Source organism: Ochotona princeps, chromosome 6 (genome assembly GCF_030435755.1).
Source record: "Ochotona princeps isolate mOchPri1 chromosome 6, mOchPri1.hap1, whole genome shotgun sequence".
Lineage (NCBI taxonomy): Eukaryota > Metazoa > Chordata > Mammalia > Lagomorpha > Ochotonidae > Ochotona > Ochotona princeps.
The window spans coordinates 43,350,635-43,376,461 of record NC_080837.1 but is presented as its reverse complement, the minus strand read 5'-3'; the positions used below and the strand labels follow the sequence as shown (position 1 = coordinate 43,376,461).

Genomic DNA, 25,827 nt, shown 5'->3' with positions numbered 1-25,827 from the left:
ATATATATATATTATATATATGCATTCTTATGTGTATTTATACACATGCATGCATATATACACACATAACATGTATATGTGTGTATGTATATTTCCTTTGTCAAATCACAGCTCTTTCAGTGTCCAGGATCAATAAGTTGGCCAATATCAACACATTCCTTCCTTTGCCACCTACCCTCCTAAGGTAAAAGCAGAAATAGAAGATTTCATCATCTAATAAAGATGGGAGAGAAGAGTTAAGCAATGATCATGTAACCCAATTACTCATGCCAGATCCATAGTAGACTGGGACCAGGAACCCTCACTGCTAATTCAGAGATCATGTCACCTAGTGTCTTGCCTCCATGAGCAATTCCCTAGGCTTCCTCCATGGTTAGCCTTGCATTTGGAGCACAAGAAGCAAAGCATTTTATTTTTATTCCACTCGCAAAACTAACAAGCCAAGTGTTAAAAATGTATCAGTGTTTAGCCTATCAATGCAAAGTGAGTTATAGGGGATGAAAAACAGGAAGTGAGTGATCCGCAATGAACTGAACAGTGAATATTTAATTTTTTCAGTGCTATCAGATTTCATTTTTTAAGAAGTACTGAAATTCAAAATTTTCACATAAACTTTCTTCTTTTTCAATTTCTACCAACGAAAAATTATAAATACATGTGAGCCAAACTGAACATGTATGATCAATTTGTATTTGAGCCCCCTCCTTGGCATTTTTTCAACCTAATCCTAGAATCTAGTCCTTTTTGGAAAGTCTCCTCCCTACTCCCGCTTAAATCCAGGAGCATCATCATTTCCCCTACTGATAAAAGGGTTATTTTCAGAAGGGTTATTTCAGTAGGTCAAGAGCAAACATGCACTAAAGGAAGGAGTTAATTTGGGGGTTGCCTTGTCAAGGGACCATTTATCTCCTTGGTTGAATTGTCACTTTCCATTTCCCCCATGCCCCCCAGGTATAGGGAACTCAGAGGTCACAAACTTGAAACCTATATGCTTTCTTTGAGGTAGAAGGGAACACTAACTTAAACATCTTCATTGTTTTTTAAATTGCATCGTTTTAAGTGAAATGTAGTATAAATATAATAAAAAATACTTGTATATCTTTAAGGCATAGAAAGTAATAAGCCCAAGAAAGAAAACAAAATACGCTGCAGGTCTCTTTTTCAACCCTAATCTCTTCATCTTTTCTCTCCAGACTAACAACCATCATGAATTTTATGATAATTATCATTCTGCTTCTCTTATAGGTTTATCAACTGCATACGTACACTAAAATAAATTTAGTTGTGTGTATTTTGTATTTTGCATATCATGAATTAGATGGTATAAATTTTCCCATGATCAGCCTCTTTTAGGCTTTTTTTATTTATTTATCTTTATTTATTTGAAAAGCAGATACACACACACACACACACACACACACATGCTGAGAGAGATCTTCCATCTGTGGGTTCACTCCTCAAGTACCTGTAAAAACCAAAGGTACAAAAACCAAAGCCAATAGTCTAGAGCTCTTATCTAGGTTTCCCACATGTGAGGGAGGGACCTAAGTATTGAGTCATAACCTATTGCCTCCCCAAGTTTGTGTTTGCAGGAAACTGATATTGGAATAGAACCAGTACCCAAACTCAGTCACTCTGATATGGAGTGTGGGAGTCCCAAGCAGCATTTTAAGTACTACCACAAACACCTGTCCAACGCCTCCTTAGATCAGTTTTATTATTATGAGATCATGTAAAGTATTGAGTACAATTATACATTATTTCTTCTGACATGTACCACAGGGTGTTTTCCCCTTTTATTGTTTATACACATTTGGATGGATTTCAGTGTTTTTGCTATCTATGACAACGCTGTGTAAAAATTATTATACATTTTGTTCTGGGATATGAATGCAAAAGTACTTTAAGGTAAGTTTTGTAGTGTTATCATTAGTTCACTGGATAGGTACATGTGCTATTATACCATTCCCCATTTAAAGAAGTGTTTTTGCCGAAGTGATTTCTCAAAATTATTTTCTAAAGGTTTTATGTACAGACAGTGTATAAGATTTTTTGCTGCTTCACATGAATTGTTACATCACACCTAACATTTATTGCCTGACTGAACATTTTATTTTTCAAATATAAAAGACAAGACCCCAGATGAGTTTTTTTATTTTTTAAGCACTCTTTCACAGAGCAGAATCAGATATTGGAGCTTTCAAGAGTTCTAAGTTGCCTTTAACTTGATCATGATTGATGCCAGTTCCTAATCATAGTTCTAGGATACTTAAAGAATGTCCCTAGATATCAAGAATATTAAGAGAAAAATCTTTCTATCCTGTTGGGTTGAAAACATAGTTTTCTTTTTGGTATGAAGTTATTCATTTTATTTCCATCCTGGCTATAGAAACTTTTATTACAAATTGTGCAATTCAACTATTACCATGTGAAAAGTATTTCTCTTTTAATGATGTAAGAATTGTTTCTTTTATTGTATTAGTTGTGACTGACAGAGTAGTGCTATGAAGTTATTAAGGTACAAAATAATTTGATCTTTTCCTACCTCTCCAAAGGTTTAATTTTCACATATTTGCATATCTGTGAACATGGGAAATATTTTGAAACAACTCTTTTTCAAAGATTTTTCTTCACTGATTTGAAAGGCAGAGTGACATACACACAGAGAGAAAGAGAAAGAGAGGGAGAGATCTTCCACTGACGAGGTTACTTAAAGAATGTCTATGACAGCTTGGTCTGGTCCAGGCTGAAGTCAGGAGACAGGCAGCTCTCCCCTGTAGGTGGCAGTAGCCAGGACTCTAACTAGGCCTCCAATATGGAATACTGTACACAACCCCTGAAACATGTGTAAATCTATATTTTTATCTTCTATTCAATGCAGTGATTGAAATTCTCCCTAGTCAGTCAGAAGACATACACTGCAACAATTTGTCTTGTCATGATATGATATTTGGAAAGAACTAAAATAGCACAATAAAACAAAAGCTTTTCACTTGTGCGATTTCAAACAAAAAGGATAAAATTATGTTCTGCAGCTACACAAATCAGCATAGAGCTCCACTACCGCCTCAGGTACTGCAAAACAGCAGACACAATTCTCAATAAAACTGAACTATCGAGAATAAAAAGTAAAACCCAAAACAGTAAGTAGGAACTTGCAATTCTGTTTCTCTAAGCTAAGAGTTCCTGCTATGCTCCTCTAAGTGCACTATTAGTGAAGAGAGGGTCATGGGAAATGCAAGTGGATGGTTAATTTTAGGTCCATGTAAAAAAGTCCAGATTTAAAGGTTTTGTCTTCTTGATACAAGTGATACCATTCTTGCCATTTGATAGGATGACATGAATGAAACTCTACCAAGGAGGCACAGGGGCATTCCAATATGTATTCACAACAAGTGGTTCATATTCATAGATAAAATGCTGTGTATTGATAAGTCCAGGAAAAAAAGGACAAATCATCCTTATTCTAAAACATATTTATGGGGATCATGGCTTCAAAATATGTTATATGCCATACAAATATTTTAGTAATTTAATTTTTAAAATTAATCTTATGTTCTATAATATTAGAGGCTACTAGAGTTACTTGATAATATCCTCCCCTCAAATATAATTAATTATATATTTCTAGTTCACTTATGCCATTAAAAATTTTTTTTAAATCCCACTTATCAGACCATTTGTCTAGGAAATATGGAAATTAATTGCTGTATCACAACTGGGTTCAACTAGCTGAAATTGCTAAAAGACTATGATCTGATCAACAGATCTTTGACAAAATTGCAAAAGCATATCCGCGGAACAAAGATGATTGTTACAACACATTGATGGAGCAAATGGACATCTATGGGCTAACCGGGTACATCCTTTAATACAAACCTCATATCACACAGAAAAATTAACAAGATGATCTTAACTTTAGATATAAAATGTAAAACTGCATAATTTTAAACAGGAAATACATGGGGAAAATACTAGGTACTTAGAACTTGCTGAAGAATTCTAAACCAATAGCAGGATTCATGAAAGAGAAAAATCCACAAACTGGTTATAAAAATTAAAGCATTTTGCAATATTAAGACCTTGTTAAAATGATGGGAAGATACAGAACTATAAAAAATATTTTCAAGCCATTTAACAAAGGATTCTTATTTAGAAAAGGAATTCCTTGAACTCAACAATAGAAGCAAATACAACTAGAAAACAGACAAAGAACATAAAGACACTTTCACCAAAGAGGATGTACAGATGGCACATATCCACTTGGAAAAAATGTTTAATTAACATTATTAAGCATCATGGAAATGAAAATGAAGATCATAATGTGAAATCACTGAAAACATATTCAAATAGTTAAAATAAAATAATGATAATACTACTGCAATGCAGGATACAGAGACACTGAGTCTTTCGTGCATTTATTGGTGGAAGGTTAGGTATTCTAACCACTCTGAGAAGTAATATGACAGTTTCTTAGAAAACTAAATATATATTAGGATATTTTAAAATCTCACGGGGAAATGGGGCCCAGCAGCGTGGCCTAGCGGCTAAAGTCCTCGCCTTGAAAGCCCCGGGATCCCATGTGGACGCCGGTTCTAATCCCGGAAGCTCCACTTCCCATCCAGCTCCCTGCTTGTGGCCTGGGAAAGCAGTCGAGGACGGCCCAATGCTTTGGGACCCTGCACCCGCGTGGGAGACCCGGAAGAGGTTCCTGGTTCCCGGCATCGGATAGGCACAGCACCAGCCCGTTGCGGCTCACTTGGGGAGTGGATCATCGGATGGAAGATCTTCCTCTCTGTCTCTCCTCCTCTCAGTATATCCGGCTTTCCAATAATAATAAATCTTAAAAAAAAATCTCATGGGGAAATGGAATCAAAATGTTTATTTCACAAAAAATTTTTAATCTATGCATTTTTTTCATGAGACTTCTTGTATCTATGATACAAACCTACAATCTCACTCCCAGAAATCACAACTGAAAGCCACAGAAAATCTTGTGTACAAATGTCTGCAGCACTTTTGGTTATAATAGTCAAACTCGGGAACAATCAGAATGTCCTTCAATAGGTGAATGGTTAAATGAACTGTGGATCATGGAGCACTGCTACTGGGCAATGAACAGTAATGAAAAACTGATAGCTGAAATATCTTGAATGAGCCTCAAGGGAAAGAATTTTAAAAAGTGAAAAAAAAACCCTCAGATATCACATACTACATGATTCCAATCATGTAACTTTTTAAAATGCCTGCTTAATTTTTGTTTATTGGAACAAGAACAAGACAAACAGAGGGACAGAAATTGGGGCAGGGTCTTCCATTCACTGGTTCATCCCTCCCCCCACTCCAGTGCTAGAAGCAGCCTGAGATAAGCCAGGCCAAAGCCAAAAGCCAGAAATACCTTAGGGATCTCCCACATGGGTGACAGGGACCCAAATACTTGAATCATCATCTTCTGCTTTTCAACATAAATATTGACTCAAGCACTCTGTTATGGGATGTATCAGTGACTTAAACTGCTCTTATGTAACATTCTTGAAATAGTAAAATTATAAAAGAGAAGAACACATTTGTGGTTGCAATGGATATAAGATAATGAAATTGATTGAACTGGATGAATCAGTGAGGGGAATGAAGATTTACATGGTGGTGAAATAGTTATTAAGCTTCATTGTACTGATGATGTTTACACAAACCTACAGTTATGATAAAGTCTCATAGAAATGTACAATGTCAACATTTTGGCTAGTACACTTTATTTAAGTTACTTTAAAGAAAACTGATGGATACAAGAGGCATCTTAGTACTGATTTTCTACATTTCTATCAATATTTCAAAATGAGAGGTTTTTTTTAAACACTATCATATTGGAGCAATCCACCAAATGAGATTACAAATGAAGAACCTGAAGGGATCCCTATATGCCAGACCCTTAATGGAACAAATTGGAAATACTTTCCTCATCAGTAAAAAATGACATTTGTTTTTATATACAGTACAAACACGTAATCCATGTCTTCCTCTCCATAGTGCAAAATTCCCTTCTGCAGAAAATCTGAGACAGTCAGACCGCCAGATATTGAGATATTGCCCATGCAACAGTTCACTCCCCAAATACCCACCCCACCCCAGCCAAGTCCAGAGCCAGGACCCCAATCCAAGTATCCTATATGGGTGGCAAGAACTCAGCTACTTGAGTAACCACCTGCTGCTCCCCAAGGGCTGCATTGGTAGAAAGTTGGACTCAAGAGTGAGAGCTGGGAATCACATGTGTGTACTGCCAGAGTAGCAAATTTAGTTATTAGTCCAAATCCCTGTCCCCAAACTTTGTATTTTTTTAGTTGCCATTATTCCTTTTTCTAACAATAAACTCAAGACTTTGTGCTGTCTCTCACTGGTCTGTGCCCTACTCCCTGGTTGTTCTCACTCTGTTAACCACTGTAGTAGCCATGAATACCCTGCTATTCAGGACTTAATATATCTGATGGTCCTTATGCCCTATCTAAACAATTTGGTGCTTTTAGCCCCCAATACTGGGTTAAGGATAGAACTGGAAGAGAACTGGACTTAGGTGACAGAAAATGAACCTAAGAAAGAGTGCTTGGACTGTGTCATAGGGAAAAGCCAGACCATCTAATATCAAGTAGTTGGGGGGAGAGTGGGGAGTCAAGCAAAAGCTCTACAAAGAGAATCAGAAATCCAGGAATATGAAATAGGAAGGAAATTGCAGTCAGTCAGAACAGAACTCTGATAGTTGATAGAAATGCAGGCTGGAGGAATGCAAACATGGAAGAAGAGGGGACCATTAGTGGTACTAGTACATTGGTAGGTGCTTTTCATCATGATAACAGTTGCAGGTATTCACTGAGCATTTGTCTTGTGTCAAGACTTGTGATGTGTCTTTTTTCTTTAAACGATTTATTTATTTACATTTTTAATTTGAAAGGCCAAGTTATAGAGAGGAAGAAGAGATAGACAGAGAGAGAGATCTTCCATTCTCTGGGTCATTTCCCAAATGGTCTCAATGGCCATATCAGGGCCAACTTAAAGCAAGGAGCCTGTAGATTCTTCTGGGTCTACACATATGTTTATATCTGCTACACTCAACCTCTCCCTGCCCTCACATCTATCCATATAGTCTATGTTTACATCTAGATTTATTTTTCTCTCTGTTCATTTGTATTGGTCTCATATGTATCTATTTCTATACTTAGCAGAAAAATAAGTTAAAAATCAGGACCATATGAAATGAGAGAACCAGAGAAAAAGAGAATAAGATTAGAGAAAAAAAAATATATATATATACCTTGATGCCAAAGACACACATAAAAACATGGGTTTTCATATTTTTATGGGGCTTCTTGGTATGAAAGCTAACAGAGAAACATGGTCATTTTGAAAGCCCACACCCTGTACTTGGGACAATAAGCTAAAAAGGATTCATTTTGGAAAGTTTTGTGCTGCAGCTTTTAGAAGGAAGGAGTGCAGATTGATGGGAAGAATATGTTTTTTTATCAGTGATTCTCAATCAGAGGTACCTGCTACCCTGAGATATCTAACAGAGGCTTCCAACCTACATCCCTGCCAGTTTATAGATCAATCTCCTAGGGGGTAGAACCTTCTGTTAAGGATTCTGTCATGGTACACTGTGTGCTAATGAGATTTTACAAATGAGACTGTATAACTGAGAGTTTTTTTAGGTGTATTGGAAGGAGGAAAGAGAGAAGATCACCTAATCTAGAAAGAGGAAATTGAATGAGTCATTTAATCATGCATTGATACTAAAAGCAGTCAGGATATGTCATGTGCAAAGGTAATGAGAGATAGAAAATGAAATGCACATTATGTTGAACACGATGAAGAATAATTGGATAACACTGTATTCTGGGCATATGACAACTTTACGTATATTATTTCACCACAACTTGGTGAAGCAAGAGTAATACCCAATTTACAGGTAAGGAGATTTGAACTCCAAAAGAGCAAGTAGTCTGGCCAAGGTAACTCGACTTTAAAGTGCCAGGATAAAACAAAGTTAAAGTGCATCTGTAGCTAAATTTATTTCCACACTGGATTCTGAGCAATCAGTACACTTGGAATATAACTACGGGAGTGAAGAATCAAACATGAGTTACACAATCTCATTTGTAAAAACAAGAGTACAATTAAAACATACACTTTAAGACTCAGTGGTGAGATGGGTACAAGATTAAAAACAACATAAAACATCAGAAGAGGAACAGGTACTGGAGGGATTAGTTTTGTTGGTATTAAGATGTTGGTTTCTAGGGAGAGGTAGACACAGCAGCATTCAGGCCAACTTGTGAAGCATGGGTAACAGACATTTCTCAAACACAATGATGTGTCCTAGAAGGTGTTCTCAAAGGGACTTCAAATTACTGTAATTTATCTGGAAAAAGTTTGACTTAGATCATAAGCGAGTAAATTGACCTTAAGAGAAAGAAATCAACATACTTGGAGTCCAAGCATATGCCTATATTGGCATTTCTCCGATTCTGTGATTTGTCTCAACTTCTTAGTCAACACTTAGGAGGATTGCATTCTTAGAAATGACACACTGACAATGAAGCCTTCTGTGTTGTGCCAGTAAGGAATGGACAGTACAATTGGATTCCTGAACTCTAACCTCCCCTTTTTGCCCTTCTGCTCTACCTCCACACACTCCCTTCATCTCTGAAACATCAGACACTGTTTTCTCAATGACTTGAAGAGTGAAGTAAAGGAGTTTGCTTTTCAGCTTCAAGGACCCAACTTGTTGAGAGTGAGGGTTTGTTTAACTCGAAAGGGAAGACTTTTTTTCCCCAAAGATTTATTTAATTTTATTGTAAAGTCAGGTACATAGAGAGGAAGATCTTTCATCTGATGATTCACTCCCCAAGTGGCTGCAACGGCTGGATCTGCGCCAATTCAAAGTCAGGAGTCAGGACCCTCTTCCAGGCCACAAGCAGGGAGCTGGATGGGAAGCGGGGCTTCCTGGATTAGAACCAGCACCCAAATGGGATCCCAGCGCGTGATGGCAAGGACTTTGGCCACTAGGCTACCATGTCAGGCCCGAAAGGTAAGACTCCTTTAAGATTCTTCCTGTCCTATTCTCTGATCAACACTTAGCCCTAGGATGTCATGAATAGAGAGTCATAATTTGAATTTTGGGACAGGAATTTGCATGTATGCTACAGAAATCCCAGAAGAAAAATCAGAGTAAACACAATCACTTGCCTGGCCAACAGATTCAGGAATATGGATTGTGGTCTCTAGAGCTGATTGCTGCTTTAGAAGAGATCCAATTGTATCTAGAAGACTTTTGCTTTGCTTTATTTTTCTTTTGTAGAGATCTATGCTATGCTAAAGTTCTGAATTGTACTTCCAGTCAGCCTACTGGCATACTGATGCTTTGTTGCCATCCCACCTATCATCAGCCACTATGACATACTGCCCCACCCAGACAAGGACAGGTACAGCTGTAATTGGAAAGTTCAGTCAGCAAGGCAGTGCCTTTTTGGAGAGTTCTGGTATTCAACTGGAAATCTCCATTGAAAGTAGAAGAAATCTCGGTTGGGGAAACAAGGGTGAGCCCAAAGAGCATTATCATAGCTTGGGACACCTTGAGTGTAAAGAGAATAGAAAGAAAAGAGAAATGCATGGAGAGTGATGAAGGGAGGAGGAGGTGAGAGTATGGATTAAAATGGAAACCTGAAAAAGGCCTCAGAGAAAGAGAAAGGAAAAGAATACAGAATATGAAAGAAGAAAGGTTTTGTATTCTACTCATATTGGATTTGGTTTCAAACTTCAATTTTATCCAAATGACTATGAGAGACCATTCCTGACATCTGGATTGTTGTTTCTCCCAGGAGTTGGACCCTGTTGCCCATGTTGTGATTTCTTCTGCTCTTTTGGAAACAACTCAACCTGAAGTATCTAGAGCTTGTTGAAAATAAGACAGCGATGAACTAGCAAGAAATCAGTCAGCCAACAATTAAAAAGGATTCATTATTTACTTATTTAAAGGAGTAACAGGAGAAGATGGAGGAGGGAAGAAAGGAAAGAGGGAGAAAGAGCCAGAGAGAAGAAGAGGAGGATATAGAAGAAAGAAGAGGAAGGAGAAGGAAGAGGGGAAACAAGAGCGAGGGGGAGGAGGAAGAAGATAGTTTCTACAAACTGTTTCATTTCAGTCGCCAGGGCTGAGCCAGGTCAAAGCCAGATGTCTGGAACTTCTTCCAGATATCCCATCTGGGTGGAAAGGGACCCAGTTACTTGAAGCATCATCGCTGCCTTCCAAGGTGCATTAGCAGGAAATTGGATCAGAAGCAGAGGAGCTTGGCCTAAATTCAGCACTCTGGTTTGGAATACAGACATCCCAAAGTGGCTTAACCTGTCCCATCACAATGCCAGCTCCAAACAATCAATTTTCTTACTCTTAACTCTTCTATTTTTATCTAAGTTTTCCTGAAGGGTTGGGTAAATAAAACTTCATGAATTTGTCACTAGGCGTACATGAATACTGGTGACAACATAAATGTGGGGAAGGGGAAGGGAGAATCGAAGAAAAAAAAATAACCAAAGAGTGAAAATTTCCTAAAACAAAAATGTTTCTGTACTCTTGTGGTATTCACTTATGACATTTTAAGTTAAAATATGACATGTTCCACTGAAATTTAGTTTTTTAGTCTCTATAGAATATTGCAGTTGATCTTCAGAAGTGGAGTATAGAAGGCTTGGTGTCTGTCTTGTCTCTGACTTGCCTGAATATATTTACCTTTCACCTGACCCTTTCTATGTTGTTCATTAGGGATTTCATTTTGATAACAGGTGCTTATACTTATATTTCAGGTAATCTAACATGGAAGAAGTTGGGCAGAACTCATTGAATGATGTGTAAGTACTGACATTAGAACACAGTTTAGTAGAGGAACTACTGTACTATGGGGAGAAATCCCAAAAATTTAATTCTGAAGAGGCTGCCTGGGAAGAAGAACCTTTAGTTCTTTGTAGTGCTTTCAGACTAGCAGTGGATTTCTCAGAAACAACTGATATCTTAAATAGTATATTTGTCTTATTTGTGAAAATAATCCTTCTTTTTCCAGCTCTGCATTAAGCACATACCTCTGTCTAATTTGGTCCATTGGTGAAGTCTAAAACTAAGGGAAATAAAAAAATTCTTCCCTTTCAGATGTTTTAATACTTTAGAGGAGTCACTGGATTCCACATACCTTATAAATAAATTTTGGAGGCAAGTTAGAGTATAATTATGCATATGAAAATACTTATTTTCCATGATAAAAGATTTGCATTGTATTTAATCTCACTTGTAATATTTGAAAATAAAGTATAATTTAACTCCAGTAATTTTTCTTTATGCAAAACATGATAGAAGTGAATTTATCATAAAAAAAATGAAGTATAACTGGTTAGGTTTACTAAAAGCAGCAGGTGGGAGAATGAGTGAGATAACAGGGCAAAGCATTCCCTATGTGCTCCTGCACTTTCCTGGCTTGGTTTTAATACTGAAGGTAATTTTCTTGCAGGTGCAAGATAATGGAAATACCAAATTTAGAAGTCACAAAACAGAATCTTGACTACCTGAACTCAGATCTTGAACAGGACTTGCAGAAACTGGATGAGGCTAATCAGATTCTTCTTAGAAAGATCCAAGAGAAAGAAGAAACTATTCAAAGGTCAGACCTTGCAGCTGGTGAGGGAAAGGGTTTCTCTTACCTTAGCTCCTTTGGACTAGAGAGAAAATTGGAAGAAGGATGATTTCTTTGGATGACTAATGGAATCATGTATTTAAATACTGAAAAATGAACTGTCATGCCCTCAAAACTTTTATAAATAAATTTATACATTAAATATGCACATTAGGCTAATGTTTTGTCACCACTGCCTCAAGTAGTAGTCACTCCAGCATTGTGAAATTTGGTAACACCTTAAGCTAGAGTCCTTCTTGGTGGCTCTTTCAGACTGCCTGACACTTAGATAATTTTCCATCTTTTCAGTCTGGAAGCAGAGATCTCCATGTCACTAGAACAAATCAAAGAGAAGGAGGAGTTGGAACACATTGCATCAGAGAAAGAGGAATCCCTGAAGGACCTGGAACTACAGTCAGGGAAGCTGGTAAGTGAATGTGTAGTCAGACGTCTTTGGCTGTACTTTGCTCACATTCCGCTATGTCCTCATTCCTAGGAGATCATTGCATACTCATCACTTCTATACCTATAAAAATCACAACTGGTTAAGGGAGTGTTCTGGAGATGTAGCACTCAGTATGGAGGTTGATGTCTGGGCTCTGTTCCCAGATTCACCACGTGGGGCCAGAGTGCATTTTACCCACTTGATGGATTTCATCCCCAGATATCATTCCAGGGTCCTGGTAAGGGGGGAAATAGGAGAGCAAAAACAGATTTGTCCCCTTTGCTTTCTTCTCCCTACAGGAAAAAAAGAATAAGCTCCTTAACAGAAACATAACAGAGCTTCAGAAAGAGGTAAAATGGGCCTGGAACATGATCTTCATAAAAGAAAGAATTGGGAGATGGTCTGGAAGATAGGGTGTGGGCACACATTCTCAGAATGAGGGATATGAATGAAGTAGCTGATTTCCATATCTCAAAGTCCATTTCTGAGGCTTCCCATAGAGTTACTTGTCTTCTTGGACTCTACAGTCAGAAAGACTGGAGAAGGAGTAACCAGTAAAATCCCTGTGTGGATTTTGACCCTTGGAAAAAACTGTCCAAGGTCTGCATTTCAAAATTTCTGATTCTGGAGAGAAATGAAGGACTGTAAAGAGAGAAATGATCTTTCTCTCTTTTCCCAGTCAGTTTGTCCCATTCCCTTTCTCATCTCCCTCTTCTCACTGTGCCTTAGTTTTCACAGGCTATGGGAACAAAAGTCATGTCCTTTAGCATGGAATCAGACAACTTCCTCAGGGAAATGGAGACACTTTTCCATTAACCTTCAATTGACATCTGAATGACTAAACCACCATTCTGTGACCTTGGTCACATGAGCCTCCATCACCCACGCCTGCCATATCCCAAGTTTTCATGTTTGTGTGTCTTAGTTCATAATATGGGGAATGATATTTCAGATTTCGAGCAGATTTCAGAATGTTGGCCCTGATCAAGGAACCCTGAAGCAAAACTTGACAGAACTGAAGGTGAGCAGAAAAGCAGGACTAGAGATTTCCTTTGCTGTCAATTCTAGATTTTGGAAGGAGTTGTTTTCAAGGGTTCCGGTGGGTGAATTGTGAAGGGCCTGTGGTGAATGCACTTGTACCAGTGATGATTATCATGGCATCAAAATGGAGGAAATTGCTTGAGAAGCCTCGTCACCCATTAGTCAATGTAACACATGTTCTGAATGCTCATCAGGGCCTGCCACCAATAAGTGTATGACGTTAGCGAGGACATACAAGTAAAATATTTAAGGAAGTAAATAGTAACTTCCACGATTAAAGGGGGATTTGTCAACAATCTGATTTTCGAACCCCTGACTTGCAGGACTTAGGATTAATAGTCTATTTTCCCATGCTAGATGGTAAATCCATTAGCAACATGATTTTTTTTCTGTTTGACATAAATTTTCTGACCTGTGATGTTCACATATGAATGTTCAGAATAGTCCCTGGCACATGACAGATACACAGTAAACATTTACTGAATGAATGATTTGGACTTTCATTATTGGGAGGCTCCCTGATAATTTATGTGTCAAATATGGCCAGTTGACTCAACCAAAAGTGAAAGAGTCCCACAATCTTTTTTTTTTTCCTCTGAAAAAGTGGAGCAAGGTTTTCCTTTGCTCCTTGTGTGGTTCAGAGAAAGTGCCAGAGCATCTTATTAATTATGAATGGAGAAAATGGGGAATTTTGGTGAACAGCTTTGGAGGAAGGACAGGTAACGTTCATTGGGGCATCAGGATTTCTGTTACTTGGTGACTCACTAAAATTTCAAAATTCTTAACTGAATTCATGCCTTTTTGTTTTCCCATGTATATAATGAGGGCGGTATCCTCAATGCCTATCCTCAATGTACCATAGTTATCATTATGTTCCTTGCTGGTCTGGAGAGGGTAATAATTACCAGTTTACCTTCTCCAAAATTGTTGTTAACTTCCTGATGTCATTTATTTTCTTGCATAGGTAAAAGTACAGAAGTCAGCAGAGTCCTGTGCAAAGCAAGAAAAGAAACTGGCCAAGGTAGAGGAAGTATCTCTCTTATTAAGGATAAAAACAGGACAGGGGCAAGTGTGTTGATTTACCCTGCTTACAATGCTTGCATTTATAGGAGTACCTGGTTTAATGTCCTAGCCTCCTTTCCATTCCAGTTTGCTACTCATGGAAAAAAAAAAAAGAAGTCAATGGTTCAAGTACTTGAGTCCTTGTGGACTGAGTTCCTAGCTCCCACCTTTGGTCCTTGGCTTTTGGACCCTGGCTTTGGCCTGGCCCAGCCCCAGCTATTGTGGGAATTTGGATAATGAATCAGTGTATCAAAGATCTCTTCGAATCTCTTTCAAAAAAGTATTTTAAAGGTAGAAAATTCCAAGGATCTTATAAACAGAATCACTTGAGCTAAGGCAAGGAGAATAGAGTAAAAAGTACTGCCTTTGCCATTTTTGAAAAATATTTCTCTGCCTTAAATATTATCAAATCCCAAACATAACTGCCTCAAAGTATTTCTTGAGGTCCCATCTGACAGGTGCATGACAACATAGGCAGACAGTTTTCTTTATTGAAAATTAGATGCTCTGTGTGAATTCTGAGATCACGTCGTTGGGATATAGTTATCTTTCCATTAAGGAGTTGTTTGGAAACCAGCCAAATGTTCAAGGTACCGCGTAGGGCCCCAGGAAGCAGCTCAGGCTTGGTTCTGGTTTGACTGATGGTGTGTGTTAGTTTTCTTTTCTTTCTAGGCAGAGAGTGACTACCTATCTGTGTACCAGCTCTGTGAGGACCAGGCCCACTACATAAAGGTACCACACCTTTGGGGAAAAGGCAAAGTAAGGGCAGATTTCCTCCAAGGGCCTGACATTCTTGGTTTCTCATCAGGAAAGAATCTGCCAATGACGAAAATGCCTTTTACACACCAGTAAAAAGGCAGAAGCTCATAAAGATTTTGTTTTGTGCTAGACCCTGTGATAAGCTCCCAATTTATCCATTACCTTTATTAAAATGATAGTTTTGTAAGCAAGAGAACCCTGCATGCACAAAGAGTTAGCTAATATGCTCTGGGAAACACAGCTAATAAGCTTAAGAGCTGGAACTTGAATAGGAACAGAGTCCAGAACGAAAACTCTTTTTGTTAATACCCATCCATTCTGGTTACCAATATCTCTTACATTGTATTTGAACATCTTCTTTTATGTGCACACATTTAGAAGATTAGGACTGAGTCTTTATAGAATATGGCTTATCAATGGCATTACAATGAAATGTAGAAATGATTTATGGCCTTTTTTTTCATTCCCATGGGAAGAAATATCAGGAAATTCTGAGGCAGATGGAAAAGGAAAAGGAGGTGCTGCTTCTTGAAAAAGAAATGTAAGTCTGGAAGAATGACCTCTGATAGACTGAAGCGGGAATCAAGGCAGATTTTGAAGGGCAGAGTAGTTCTTGGCAGAGCCAGTGTCCCTGTGTGAATGACCTCCTGAAAGTAATTTCTGGCAGCTTTTGCCCTGTTTTACAATCTGAAAAATCATAACATTCAGGTTTTCTCCTGTTTTCCTCAGCAACAGAACTTTATATGTCTATTACTTTTTCATTTGCTCTCTGCTCAGTATCATTGCTGCTAACTGACTCAAGCTATGTTCAGAGAGGAAGGGTCATGGGAAAAAAAGAGGTCCAGAGACACAGAGCTATTTCTGCCTATACATGTCCTGTCCTTCTATGTGTCTTGTCTCCAAGAAATGGTGGGGTCATTATGCTGAAGGCACAAGTGAGGTATTCTTGTACTTTGCGTTGATAGACTTGTGTGTCTTAGGATGTGTTATATTTTTGTTTATGCTTTAATTACATATAATTACATAATATATATAAAGTACACAAATCTTTATAGCTCTGATGTTTTACAGCTTTTTCATAATGCTAAGTGAAAATATGGGTGTTTCCTTTGTCTTTGGCCTGCATTGTGAGGTTTTTTTTTTTTCTTGTTGATTTGTTCAGGTTTTTTAAAATATTTTTTTCCCATTTTTTGTCATATATGTATGTCATGGTTTTCTTTCCTTTCTTAAAGAATGTCTTTTAAAAAGCAGTAGATTTTCTAAAATGAAAACAGACATGAGACAGCTGAATAGTACCCTATATCCACTTTAACATGTATAACAGCTGGTTCTGTGTACAAACAAAAATTGAAGGGTCAATGAAGTAGTCACAGGATGTGGTTAAGAGCTTGCACTGTTATAACGTATTAATTACTCAACACCATGTCAATTAATTCCACAATGTTGTAAATTGTTGTTGATGTTGTACTGGGGCTTCTAATTGATCGGGATGATATTCTGCCAGCTCTGCCTTCAGACCAGAGATGGTCTCCCCAAGAAACTGTTGAATTTATCTGGACAATAAGATGCTGGACTCTATGCTTGGTATATGTTTGCAACGAAAAAATCTCGACTTAATTTGAACTGCAACACTGCAACAAGGTGGGGGGAGGGTTCGGGGAGGGGATGGGGAAACCCCAGAGCCTATGAAACTGTGTCGCGTAATGCAACATAATAAAAAAAGAGAGAGAGAAAACAAAACAAAACAAAAAAGCAATAGATTTTAACCTTAAGGAACTTTAATTTATTAATTTTGTCCATCTTTTCCCTTTGATTTTCAGCTTGCCAAATATTTTTATCATGACACATATTAAATTTTGGGAAGCATTTTTGAACAACTGGTTGTAAGAGTCATGCCCTTGAAAACATGCCCATGACTTTTGATCCATGCACTGTAGGACTCTTCCATTGTTTACTCAACCCTTCATCTTTTGTCTTCTGAGCTTTCTTCAAATCCTTAGCTGTAGACATACAGCTTAGCATCCTGCTGTCTTGAGAGGAAAACCCATACAGATGTTTGAACTAATTTCTCTGTGCCTCCCTCCTCCTTTGAATTTTTTCCCCTCAAATCATAGTCATGGTGATGGCCTTGAATTGCAGCTTCTGTGTGCTCAGCCAGTTGATGCTACCACTTGCTGATTGGACTCAGTTTCCCTGTACCACAGACTAGCAAATACTGTTCTAGGAGAAAGCCTAGATGAATGAGTTGCTCTGCTAAGTAAGCTTCATGGATCTGTATCTCCATGATTTCTGGCTACATTCACCAAGGCATTCCAACAGCTGCCAGGCACTTTGCCCAGTTTTCATAGTTGCTTTTGGAGGTAGACTTGTCTGACACAAGCTAATCTATTAGGGCAAAAATCACGAGTCTATGCCACATCTCTTCCCTTTCATTTGATGACTATGAAAGAAATTCCCATGAAAATGCCGAGTAAGCTTTTACTGGACTCAATCCCTCTAGGGAGAGGAAAATAATTACAAGCTATGGACAGCAAAACAAAACAAATGAAAGCATATGGGCAATAGTGAATGAATAAATAAACAATGAATAAACTTGCTCTATAAGAGGCAGCTAAATCATCTGGGATAAAAAGGAGGAGGAGAAGAGGAGAAGGAGGAGGAGAAGGAGGAGAAGAAAAAGAGAAGGAAGAGGAGGAGAAGACGGTGACGACAATGACAGTTCGGGGCAGGCAAAGGTGCTCGAGGGAGAGCAAGGAGCCAGACATGGGAAGTGTCAGATTCAAAACTCTACCCACATTTCCAGTTGATCTACAAACCATATACACTGGGAGTAGTCTGTGAGCAGCCAGCTAGGGATATAAGAACAAAATTGAGCTTTGAACGGCTACCAAAAAAAAAAAAAAAAAAAAAAAGACTTGCTGTTTGAATTCAACTTAGTCTTTGTATTATAAATTGTCTTTCTTTTGAGATGGGTTTCATCATCTTGGCTCTTAGTACGGTGAGCAACCATGAATTCTGAATATGGAGCACAGCAATTGTTATTTTGAATCTAGGAGATAAATCATGATCATAGATGATGCATGACTCAGAAGTCACATTTTATCGGTCCATTGGATTATTTTACATAATTATGGATGTTGAGCTTGTTTTGTTTTGTTTTAACCTAGATCCAAGGTCCAAAGTAACTCCTCCCATATTGTGAAGTCTGGGTCAATTCTGGTGGAGACCATCCAAAGCAATATGGTAGGTCTTTGTTGTTCTTCTCTCTCTGGATCCCCCTTTTTCTCTCTCCCCACTTGTGTGTATTTCTCAATCACCCTGGAATTAGTAAACAGTGATATTAAGTGACGTGCTCCACACGGTAACAGAGTGGTAGATCTGGACTTACCCAGACAACCCAACTCCAGGCGGCACCTCTCCACTCTCCTGCTGCAGGACCTCTGTGAGAACATAGTCAGCAGTAACTGTGCTTCTATTACTCCCCCACCCCCACAGGAGAAGACCATCATGAGGAAACAAAAGAGAATCTTTTGGTACAGGTAAATGACACATTTGCTCTTCAGCTGACGTAGTAAAGGAATAAAGGAAAAACACATCCAAATTTCTCTCAGCCCTTGCTTCCTTTCCCAACCCAGAATAATAACACCAGAATTATACAATTATAAATAGCTGGAAAAATTACTAGCTTTTTCTAAGAATTTCAAATGAAGGTTCTATGTTGCATTTCATCCATGTTCATGAGCCTCACTGTGACCCTTCTCTGTTCTCTAGATCTTGAGCCTGAAAAACTGTGCTCTAGTCACTGTTTGGGGGAGAACACAGGCAGCATTAATTTTCATAGTTTTTTTAAAATTCTACTTATTACTATTATTATTACTATCATTATCATTTTAGGATGAAGTTCCATAGACCTTGGGATTTCCCTTATCCCCTACCCAATTCCCCCTCCTCACTGGGTTCCCCTATATTATTACTACAGTATAGTTCCTCCAAAACAGTTATATGTCCATCATTGCAGGCATGGACAATGGCAGAGTCCAGCAGCCTATCGTCAAGATATTCTTTTAATGCAGACTGAGAAATTTTAGGAAAAAAATATTGAACTCTGTGTCTTTTCCCTTTTTGATTTTTGAAATATGAAGATGGACCCTGAAGTATTTCATGTATCATTTTATGGAAAGACTTCTATTTAAGACATCTCAATATAACTGAAGAACAAGAACCTTGTATCAGTTGCCACAGAATTTTCTTGTGGATGTACTTAACACACACACACACACACACACACACACGAAACCTTACTTGTTTGAGTTGGTCTCTCTGAGCACTAGGCAGTTATAAAAACCTGACATTATTACATCGATGCAACAGTGGCTAAATCATATATTTCAAATTCTAGAACTACTTGCTATAAAAGGCCTGGTGAGGCACACTAATGATGAGGTTTGCGAGTGTGACATTTTGTGACAACATCCAAAGGCAATGCTCAATATACAGTACCTGGAAAGTCATCCCCTTTTGCAGGTCTAATCTCTGGTGTTTTTGTTTTGTTTTGTTTTGTTTTGTTTTGCTGGAAGACTTAAATAATAGGAGGCTTGTCATCAACTCCTAACCACTACATCACTTTTTTCTATATTAACCTGCCCATACCCTCACCTTCTGTACCCCCCACCTCCCACATATCGTTCATAAGATTGGTTTCAAGAAAACAATTCACTAGCAATTTGTGATTACACTGCTTTAACACTGAGCTGTTTCCCCTGTGCTAATAATAAATGTCTCTTTGCAGGAATTTCCAGTGTCTTGTCTTCATGGCCATGATCTTCATTAGGCTGCTGGGCTACATGTTTTTCCATCTACAGTACATAAACCCAGATCTTTTTGTGGATGCCCTGCCCATGGTAATGAGCAGGGACACCTTGACAAGACTCAGGGATGTCTTATTTCCCTCCCTTACTCTAGAGGTGGAAGAAGTTCTACCACACTAGCCCCGGATGCCAGGGGCATCTCACCCTGCTCTTGAGTAGGGGGAGGTGTAACGCTGGCCACTGTGTTGAAGGACGGCCCTGGAGGGAAGTAGAAGCTTTTGACTCAGAGCTGCTACTTGATGTTTGATATCTTCATTCATTCTTTTCTTGCTTTACCTATGGAATAATGCTCTTTCCAATAAAAAAAAATGTTTGTCAGGAGACCACCATGTTAGCCTATGTATTGGTTTGGGGAGTCCTGGAGTCTTACTGGGCATTCAGGTTCTACCTTGTACTGTTCAGAAAAGCTGCATTTAAAGTAAGAGAATGAAAAACTCCCCTAGGATGTCAATTTTCTGTTCCACATTTTAAAACATGTAAAGAGAAAGTCATGTGCACATTTGTTAGATTTTCCACTCATCTTGGAATAAGCATACTGAGCACTCCATTAAAAAGTGAGTAGGTGAATAGGCAGTTTGTTCCCTTTTATAATTTTAATGACACATTATCTCTCCTACTGCACTTTTTATTTTATGTGTTATAGGAGTGGAATGTGCTTAAAAGCTGACCTTTTTCACATGCACATGTGGTTTTATTCATTCTTAAATGAGAAGAAAATTACCTTAAAATTCAAACATGAATAAAAGGCAGTGTGTAAAATCAGAAAGCGCTTTAAATGGTCCAAAATACTTTACACCAACCTCTTGTTCAAACCAAATGTCATCACTCCCAATGGCCCTTCTGTGAGCTCTGCAGGATAGACTGCCTTCTCTTGCCTTCTTCCCTGCAAATGTCTGTCTTGTGGTGTCATTACTGAATGTGTTCATCTTGTGGTTTATGATACCTTTATTTTTATATCATCCTGCACAGCCACTTAGCCTAGTGGCCTTATAAACTAGGACTTAGTTAAAGATAGAAGGATTCCAAAGATGGCTTGTATTTCTTTTCCAGAGCCCCTGGAGGGTGATAACTGGAACCATGGGTCTAGACTATACAATAGAGTAAACCCTTTTGCAGGGGCTGGGTATTGGGAGTTAACAGTACAGAGAGAAGGTAGGTGAGGAATGTGGAAATAGGATGTGAGATCTTCTGGCTAGCTGGTGTTGTCATTGTTATACTGAAGCTAAGTGGTTGAGGTACCTTTTTTTTTTTTTTTTTTTTGGCAATTCCTTCCTCCATATTGCTCAGGCGCTTGCTTTTCAGTGTCCTTGCCTTCTCTAGAGACCCTTCCATATGCAAGTTTTTTTTTTTAAAGACTTATTCATTATTATTGGAAAGCCGGATATACAGAGAAGAGGAGAGACAGAGAGGAAGATCTTCCATCCGATGATTCACTCCCCAAGTGAGCCGCAACGGGCCGGTGCTGTGCCTATCCGATGCCAGGAACCAGGAACTTCTTCCTGGTCTCCCACACGGGTGCAGGGTCCCAAAGCTTTGGGCCGTCCTCGACTGCTTTCCCAGGCCACAAGCAGGGAGCTGGATGGGAAGTGGAGCTGCCGGGATTAGAACCGGCGCCCACATGGGATCCCGGGGCTTTCAAGGCGAGGACTTTAGCCGCTAGGCCACGCCACCGGGCCCCCATATGCAAGTTTTAAGTGGATTTTTTTTTAAAAGATTTATTCGTTTTTATTGGAAAGGCAGATTAACAGAGAGAAGGAGATACAGATAGAAAGCTGTGGCAAGTTAAGGCCAGAGTTGAGTCAATCAGAAGCCAGGAGCCAGGAGCTTCCTCCCCCTAATTCTGCCCCCTCTCCCTGTGCCCCCTGCCTCCCAGTCTCCCATGCAGGTGCAGGATCCCAAGGCTTTGGGCTATCCTCTAGTGCTTTACCAGGACACAATCAGGGAGCTGGATGGGAAGTAATGCAGTAGGGACATGAAACAGCATCATTTGGGATCCTAGCGCATGCAAGGAGAGGATTTTAGCCACAGACCATCATGCTAAGCCCTTAAGTAAATTTTACTGATTGACAGGGTCTGTGTGCTGGTTTAACTAATATATGGCCCTTTCCAGCTTTTATTCCTGCTGTAGTTTTAGGGATAGGATTCGCACCAGGCCCTTTACAAAGACTGATCAATACCACCCTCTTGTGGCCAAATGAAAATCTTTGTGTTTGAGCTGCTTTATTCAAAGACCTGATAGAACTGAACCGGGCAAGGTGTATAGTTTTCTATATAAACTCTAGTGAGTCTGCTTAGTCATCATTCATTCATTCAACCAATATTTATGGAGCATGTTCCTTGGGCTATGTAGTGTTCTCGGAACCAAGATTATAGCAATTTACAAAACCGACAAAATTCTCTCCCCACATTGTAGTTGGTAGGGGTAAAAAACAAACATAATTAAATATGCAAAAATTGCAAGAGATTCGATGATTTATCAAAGGGAAACGAAGAGGACCTCACAAAGCTCAATGACAGGTGGCATGATTACAAAGCCTGAACAAGATGAAGCAACCACGTGGATGCCATAGGGAGCAATATGGCAGATAAGGAGACAGCAAGAACATGACCTTGAAGTTGGAATTTGCCAGGTCCTTGAGGCTCTCTGGTGGATTTCCTTCTTACCCCCTGTGTAAGTGGCCCCTCTTAAAACTCCCTTTGATGACTGAATACTTCAAGCTGAATTTGGGGCTCTACCAGGAAATTATGGCTAATACTCTGTTCATTTGCCAGAGAATTCCTGAAGCAGAAGGACTTCAGAATTATGGTCTAAGACTACAGATACATGTGAGCGAAATGGCTGCAAGCGAACAAGCACATCTTCACAGGCTACTCCCTGACCCATTCCACCCGATCATATAATCTGCTATAAGTTAATGGCATTCTTGAGCTCTCCATTACCAGGCCTTTCCCAAAGACACATACACTCCAATGTGCAAGACTTAGGAAGATTGCTTGGAAATATGGATTGAATAACCCCACATTTATTGTCAACTATCCATCAGAGTCGTGAAAGCGTGAAACTGTTTGGATCTACGCTGCAAAAGCACAGATACTTTTGTTGCCCAAAATAATCTGTGTCCAAGTAGAAAGATGTGACAGAAGGGCTTCGATTGTGCTCCCAATCTTGGAATCTGAAAGGGGGATAGCATTACTGCCTCACAAAAAATGCTGAACTGATTTGTAGTAAGAGCTAACTACTCCCTCTCCCCAAATATCCATGTTTTCAGAACAACTTTTACGATGCTATGCACTTGGCACAACAAGGGACACAAAATTGTTCAAGCAAAACTAATTTCCCCTCAATGTTACAAAATAGTTTGCTTTTGCCTAAAGTTACTCTTACAAGCAACACACACACACACACACACACACGTTTATAAGACTGTTTTCTTCCTATTCATCTTCAAAACCTGAGAGAAGTTAACTCAGGAAGGAAAGAGGTTTATTTTACAAATCATTTTTGGCAATTCACAGTCCAAGATTGGACAGACTCCACTGGTTGGGATGTCTAATGAGGTCATGGGATAGCACTGGATGATTACTGCAGAGGAAGCATTGCAGTGATTGAGGAGCAAAGGGAGCAGCTGGGCCCAGTGTAGGTTTCCATAACCAGCCCTTTCACGAGAATTGTCTTACAGGGGCATACCTTCAGTGACCTAAGGACCTCCTTGTAGTTCCACCTCCTAAGCGCCGTAATTGGATTAAATATCCACTTTCTTAGTACACTGAACTTATGTCTTTGGAATTCAACCATCTGCATGAGTTTGGGAACCCCAGACCCCAGCAGTCTTTAAAACTGGGCAGCCACCTACTCTCCAAAATGAAAATTTCCAATTCTGTTCAACTCACATGACCTTGGGTTCTAGATGTATAATCTTATTTATCCGTCTCTGTACACCTTTGAAGTAGAACAGAACACTGAGGGCAGTTCCAGCTAGCAGACAAGAGTAATTCTATTCTTTTCTGAAAACTAGGCCTTTTAAAAAAATGATTCCTAAGATTTCATGAGCTGGTTTGACAGCTATATCACCCAAAGCAATGTGTGGAGTCCAGCAGGAGTATGTGAGTTACTTTTATTCTACATATTTTAAAATGTTAAATGTGGAACTTCCTGCTTATTTTGTTAACTTTCATTTTGTTGGTTTCACTGCTTCATTTACTCCACAGAAGTCTTTCAAAATCCTGCTTCTACGAAGGAACTGCCTCCCAAATTAGTGATCAAAGAATAGATTCAACGGTAGAGTGGAGACCAAGTAACACCAAATGTGGAAAGGAATGAGCATAAACTTTTTCTTTGGCCTGTGAGAAATGTTGACCCCAGAAAGCTATATAACCCTTCCTTGGAGCAGTTAATACTACTTAATGTTAAAACCCAAGGCTAGCATTACAACATCTGTAAGCTCTTTCAGCATTCTGAAATGGAACTTCTTCTAGTGTAGAGGCTTGAATCCAATTAAATAGATTGGGTGCTTGGTTATCTTCTCACCTGTGTTAAAACTTAATCACCTGTTAACTATTTTGGGCTATCATACTTATCACACTGATCAGATTCCTTTGATAGGAAATAGGATTCTTTCTCTCAACATTATACTCTATGTCCCATAAAATGACCGATTCCTTTCCTTTCTCCTTGTTTCAAACACATGAAAAGTGTCATCTTCTACAAATTATACCCATATTCTTTTTGGAAAGTCCAAGTGTTTTCTAGAAAAATAAAGGGCAGCACAAAATGGTAAGCCTCACACTCTAGTCCCAGCTCTTGCCTACTGTGCACAAGCCCACATACCTTCTATAGGTGCAGGTTAGATTTCTGGGTGAATAATATATTTTGTGCTGACAGTTTTAGATTCTATGAACTTTAGTCCATTCAAGCAGTAAGGCAAAACCTAACGTCCCTATTCACTATTGATGGGAACCAGCTTGAAAGAAACTCAGCTGTACCCTTTCATAGATTGTGTATGCCCCTCCAAAATTCATATGTGAAACTTAGCCCACAATGTGAGGATATTTGAGGTAAAGCTTTTGGAAAGCTATTAGGTAAAGAAGCTGGAGAGACTTCTTTCAAAGGACTTCTGAGGGTTCCCTTGATCCTTCTGCTGTAGAAAGACTCCACTACTTAACCAGCCAGAAAGCTCTCAGCAGACACCCTTGATTTAGACTTCCAATACCCCAAAACTATAAGAAATACATTTCTGATATGCATAAGTCATCAAATCTATAATTTTTGTCTACAAATCCAAATGGATTAGGATGGCTTTTGGGTTTTTGGAGCATTTGAGAGCCAAAGGGCTCTGCGGTCCCCAAGCTCAACAGCCACCAGCTCTGTCACAAGGACCATAAATGGGCAGGTACTATTTCCTCTATTTGCATAGGTTGGTACAGGTTTTTCCTTCCAGGAAGCTGACCTCAGAGCTGCCAATGGCAAAGCTGCCTCAGTGTGGGACCATCTACCCTTAACCAGCAGAACAACAGTTTGCTAAGAATCTACAGGAAGCTGACATCCTGCTTGGAGCTAGGATTTATTTTTTTTTTTTGCGAAGTATAAAACAGATTGTTGAAGCCTGGATCTAATCTGCTGATTTTCAGATTCCAGAGGGTTCAGACCTAAGTCTCTAAAGAATGGAAGGATGTGTAGTAGTAGATTTCAGTAGTTCTTAGAAGATTTATGATGCAGAAGGTGGTGAGATGGAGTGAGGGTAAGAGATGGGGTGGCATGGAAGATGGTGCAAAATGGTCTGCAGGACCAGGGATTAGATTCCCCGGATATTAATCCTTCCCTTTCCTAGAACTTCTCTGCTGTAAAGTAGGTGCTTGGGAGCTTCTATACCTTTCAAACCAGTTAGACTTGGAACTATATGTGCAGTCAGATTTTAAACAAAATACCACATGGCAGTTTAAGTCTTATACA

At 39.0% G+C, this 25,827-nt stretch overlaps 2 protein-coding genes across 4 annotated transcripts in view; one reads left to right on the top strand and one right to left on the bottom strand.

The window, feature by feature from the left end:
• Window positions 1–25,827, bottom strand: part of RYR3 (ryanodine receptor 3) — a 602,723-nt gene that overhangs the window by 558,612 nt on the left and 18,284 nt on the right. The gene's annotated exons all lie outside the window — the stretch shown is intronic.
• On the top strand, window positions 10,843–20,178 carry LOC101526288 (transmembrane and coiled-coil domain-containing protein 5B-like). Of its 3 annotated transcripts, none has more exons than XM_004578206.4 (11): window positions 10,843–10,890; window positions 11,541–11,690; window positions 12,012–12,129; window positions 12,447–12,497; window positions 13,100–13,168; window positions 14,153–14,209; window positions 14,923–14,982; window positions 15,486–15,550; window positions 18,177–18,252; window positions 18,505–18,548; window positions 19,799–20,178. In XM_004578206.4, exons 1-11 carry the CDS (start codon window positions 10,856–10,858, stop codon window positions 19,995–19,997), a joined length of 924 nt encoding a protein of 307 aa, XP_004578263.2. In that variant the 5' UTR covers window positions 10,843–10,855; the 3' UTR covers window positions 19,998–20,178. The 3 variants fall into 3 exon arrangements, with proteins under 3 accessions (XP_004578263.2, XP_058522097.1, XP_058522098.1); XM_058666114.1 differs by having other exon boundaries at window positions 18,445–18,548; XM_058666115.1 differs by lacking the exon at window positions 13,100–13,168 and having other exon boundaries at window positions 18,445–18,548.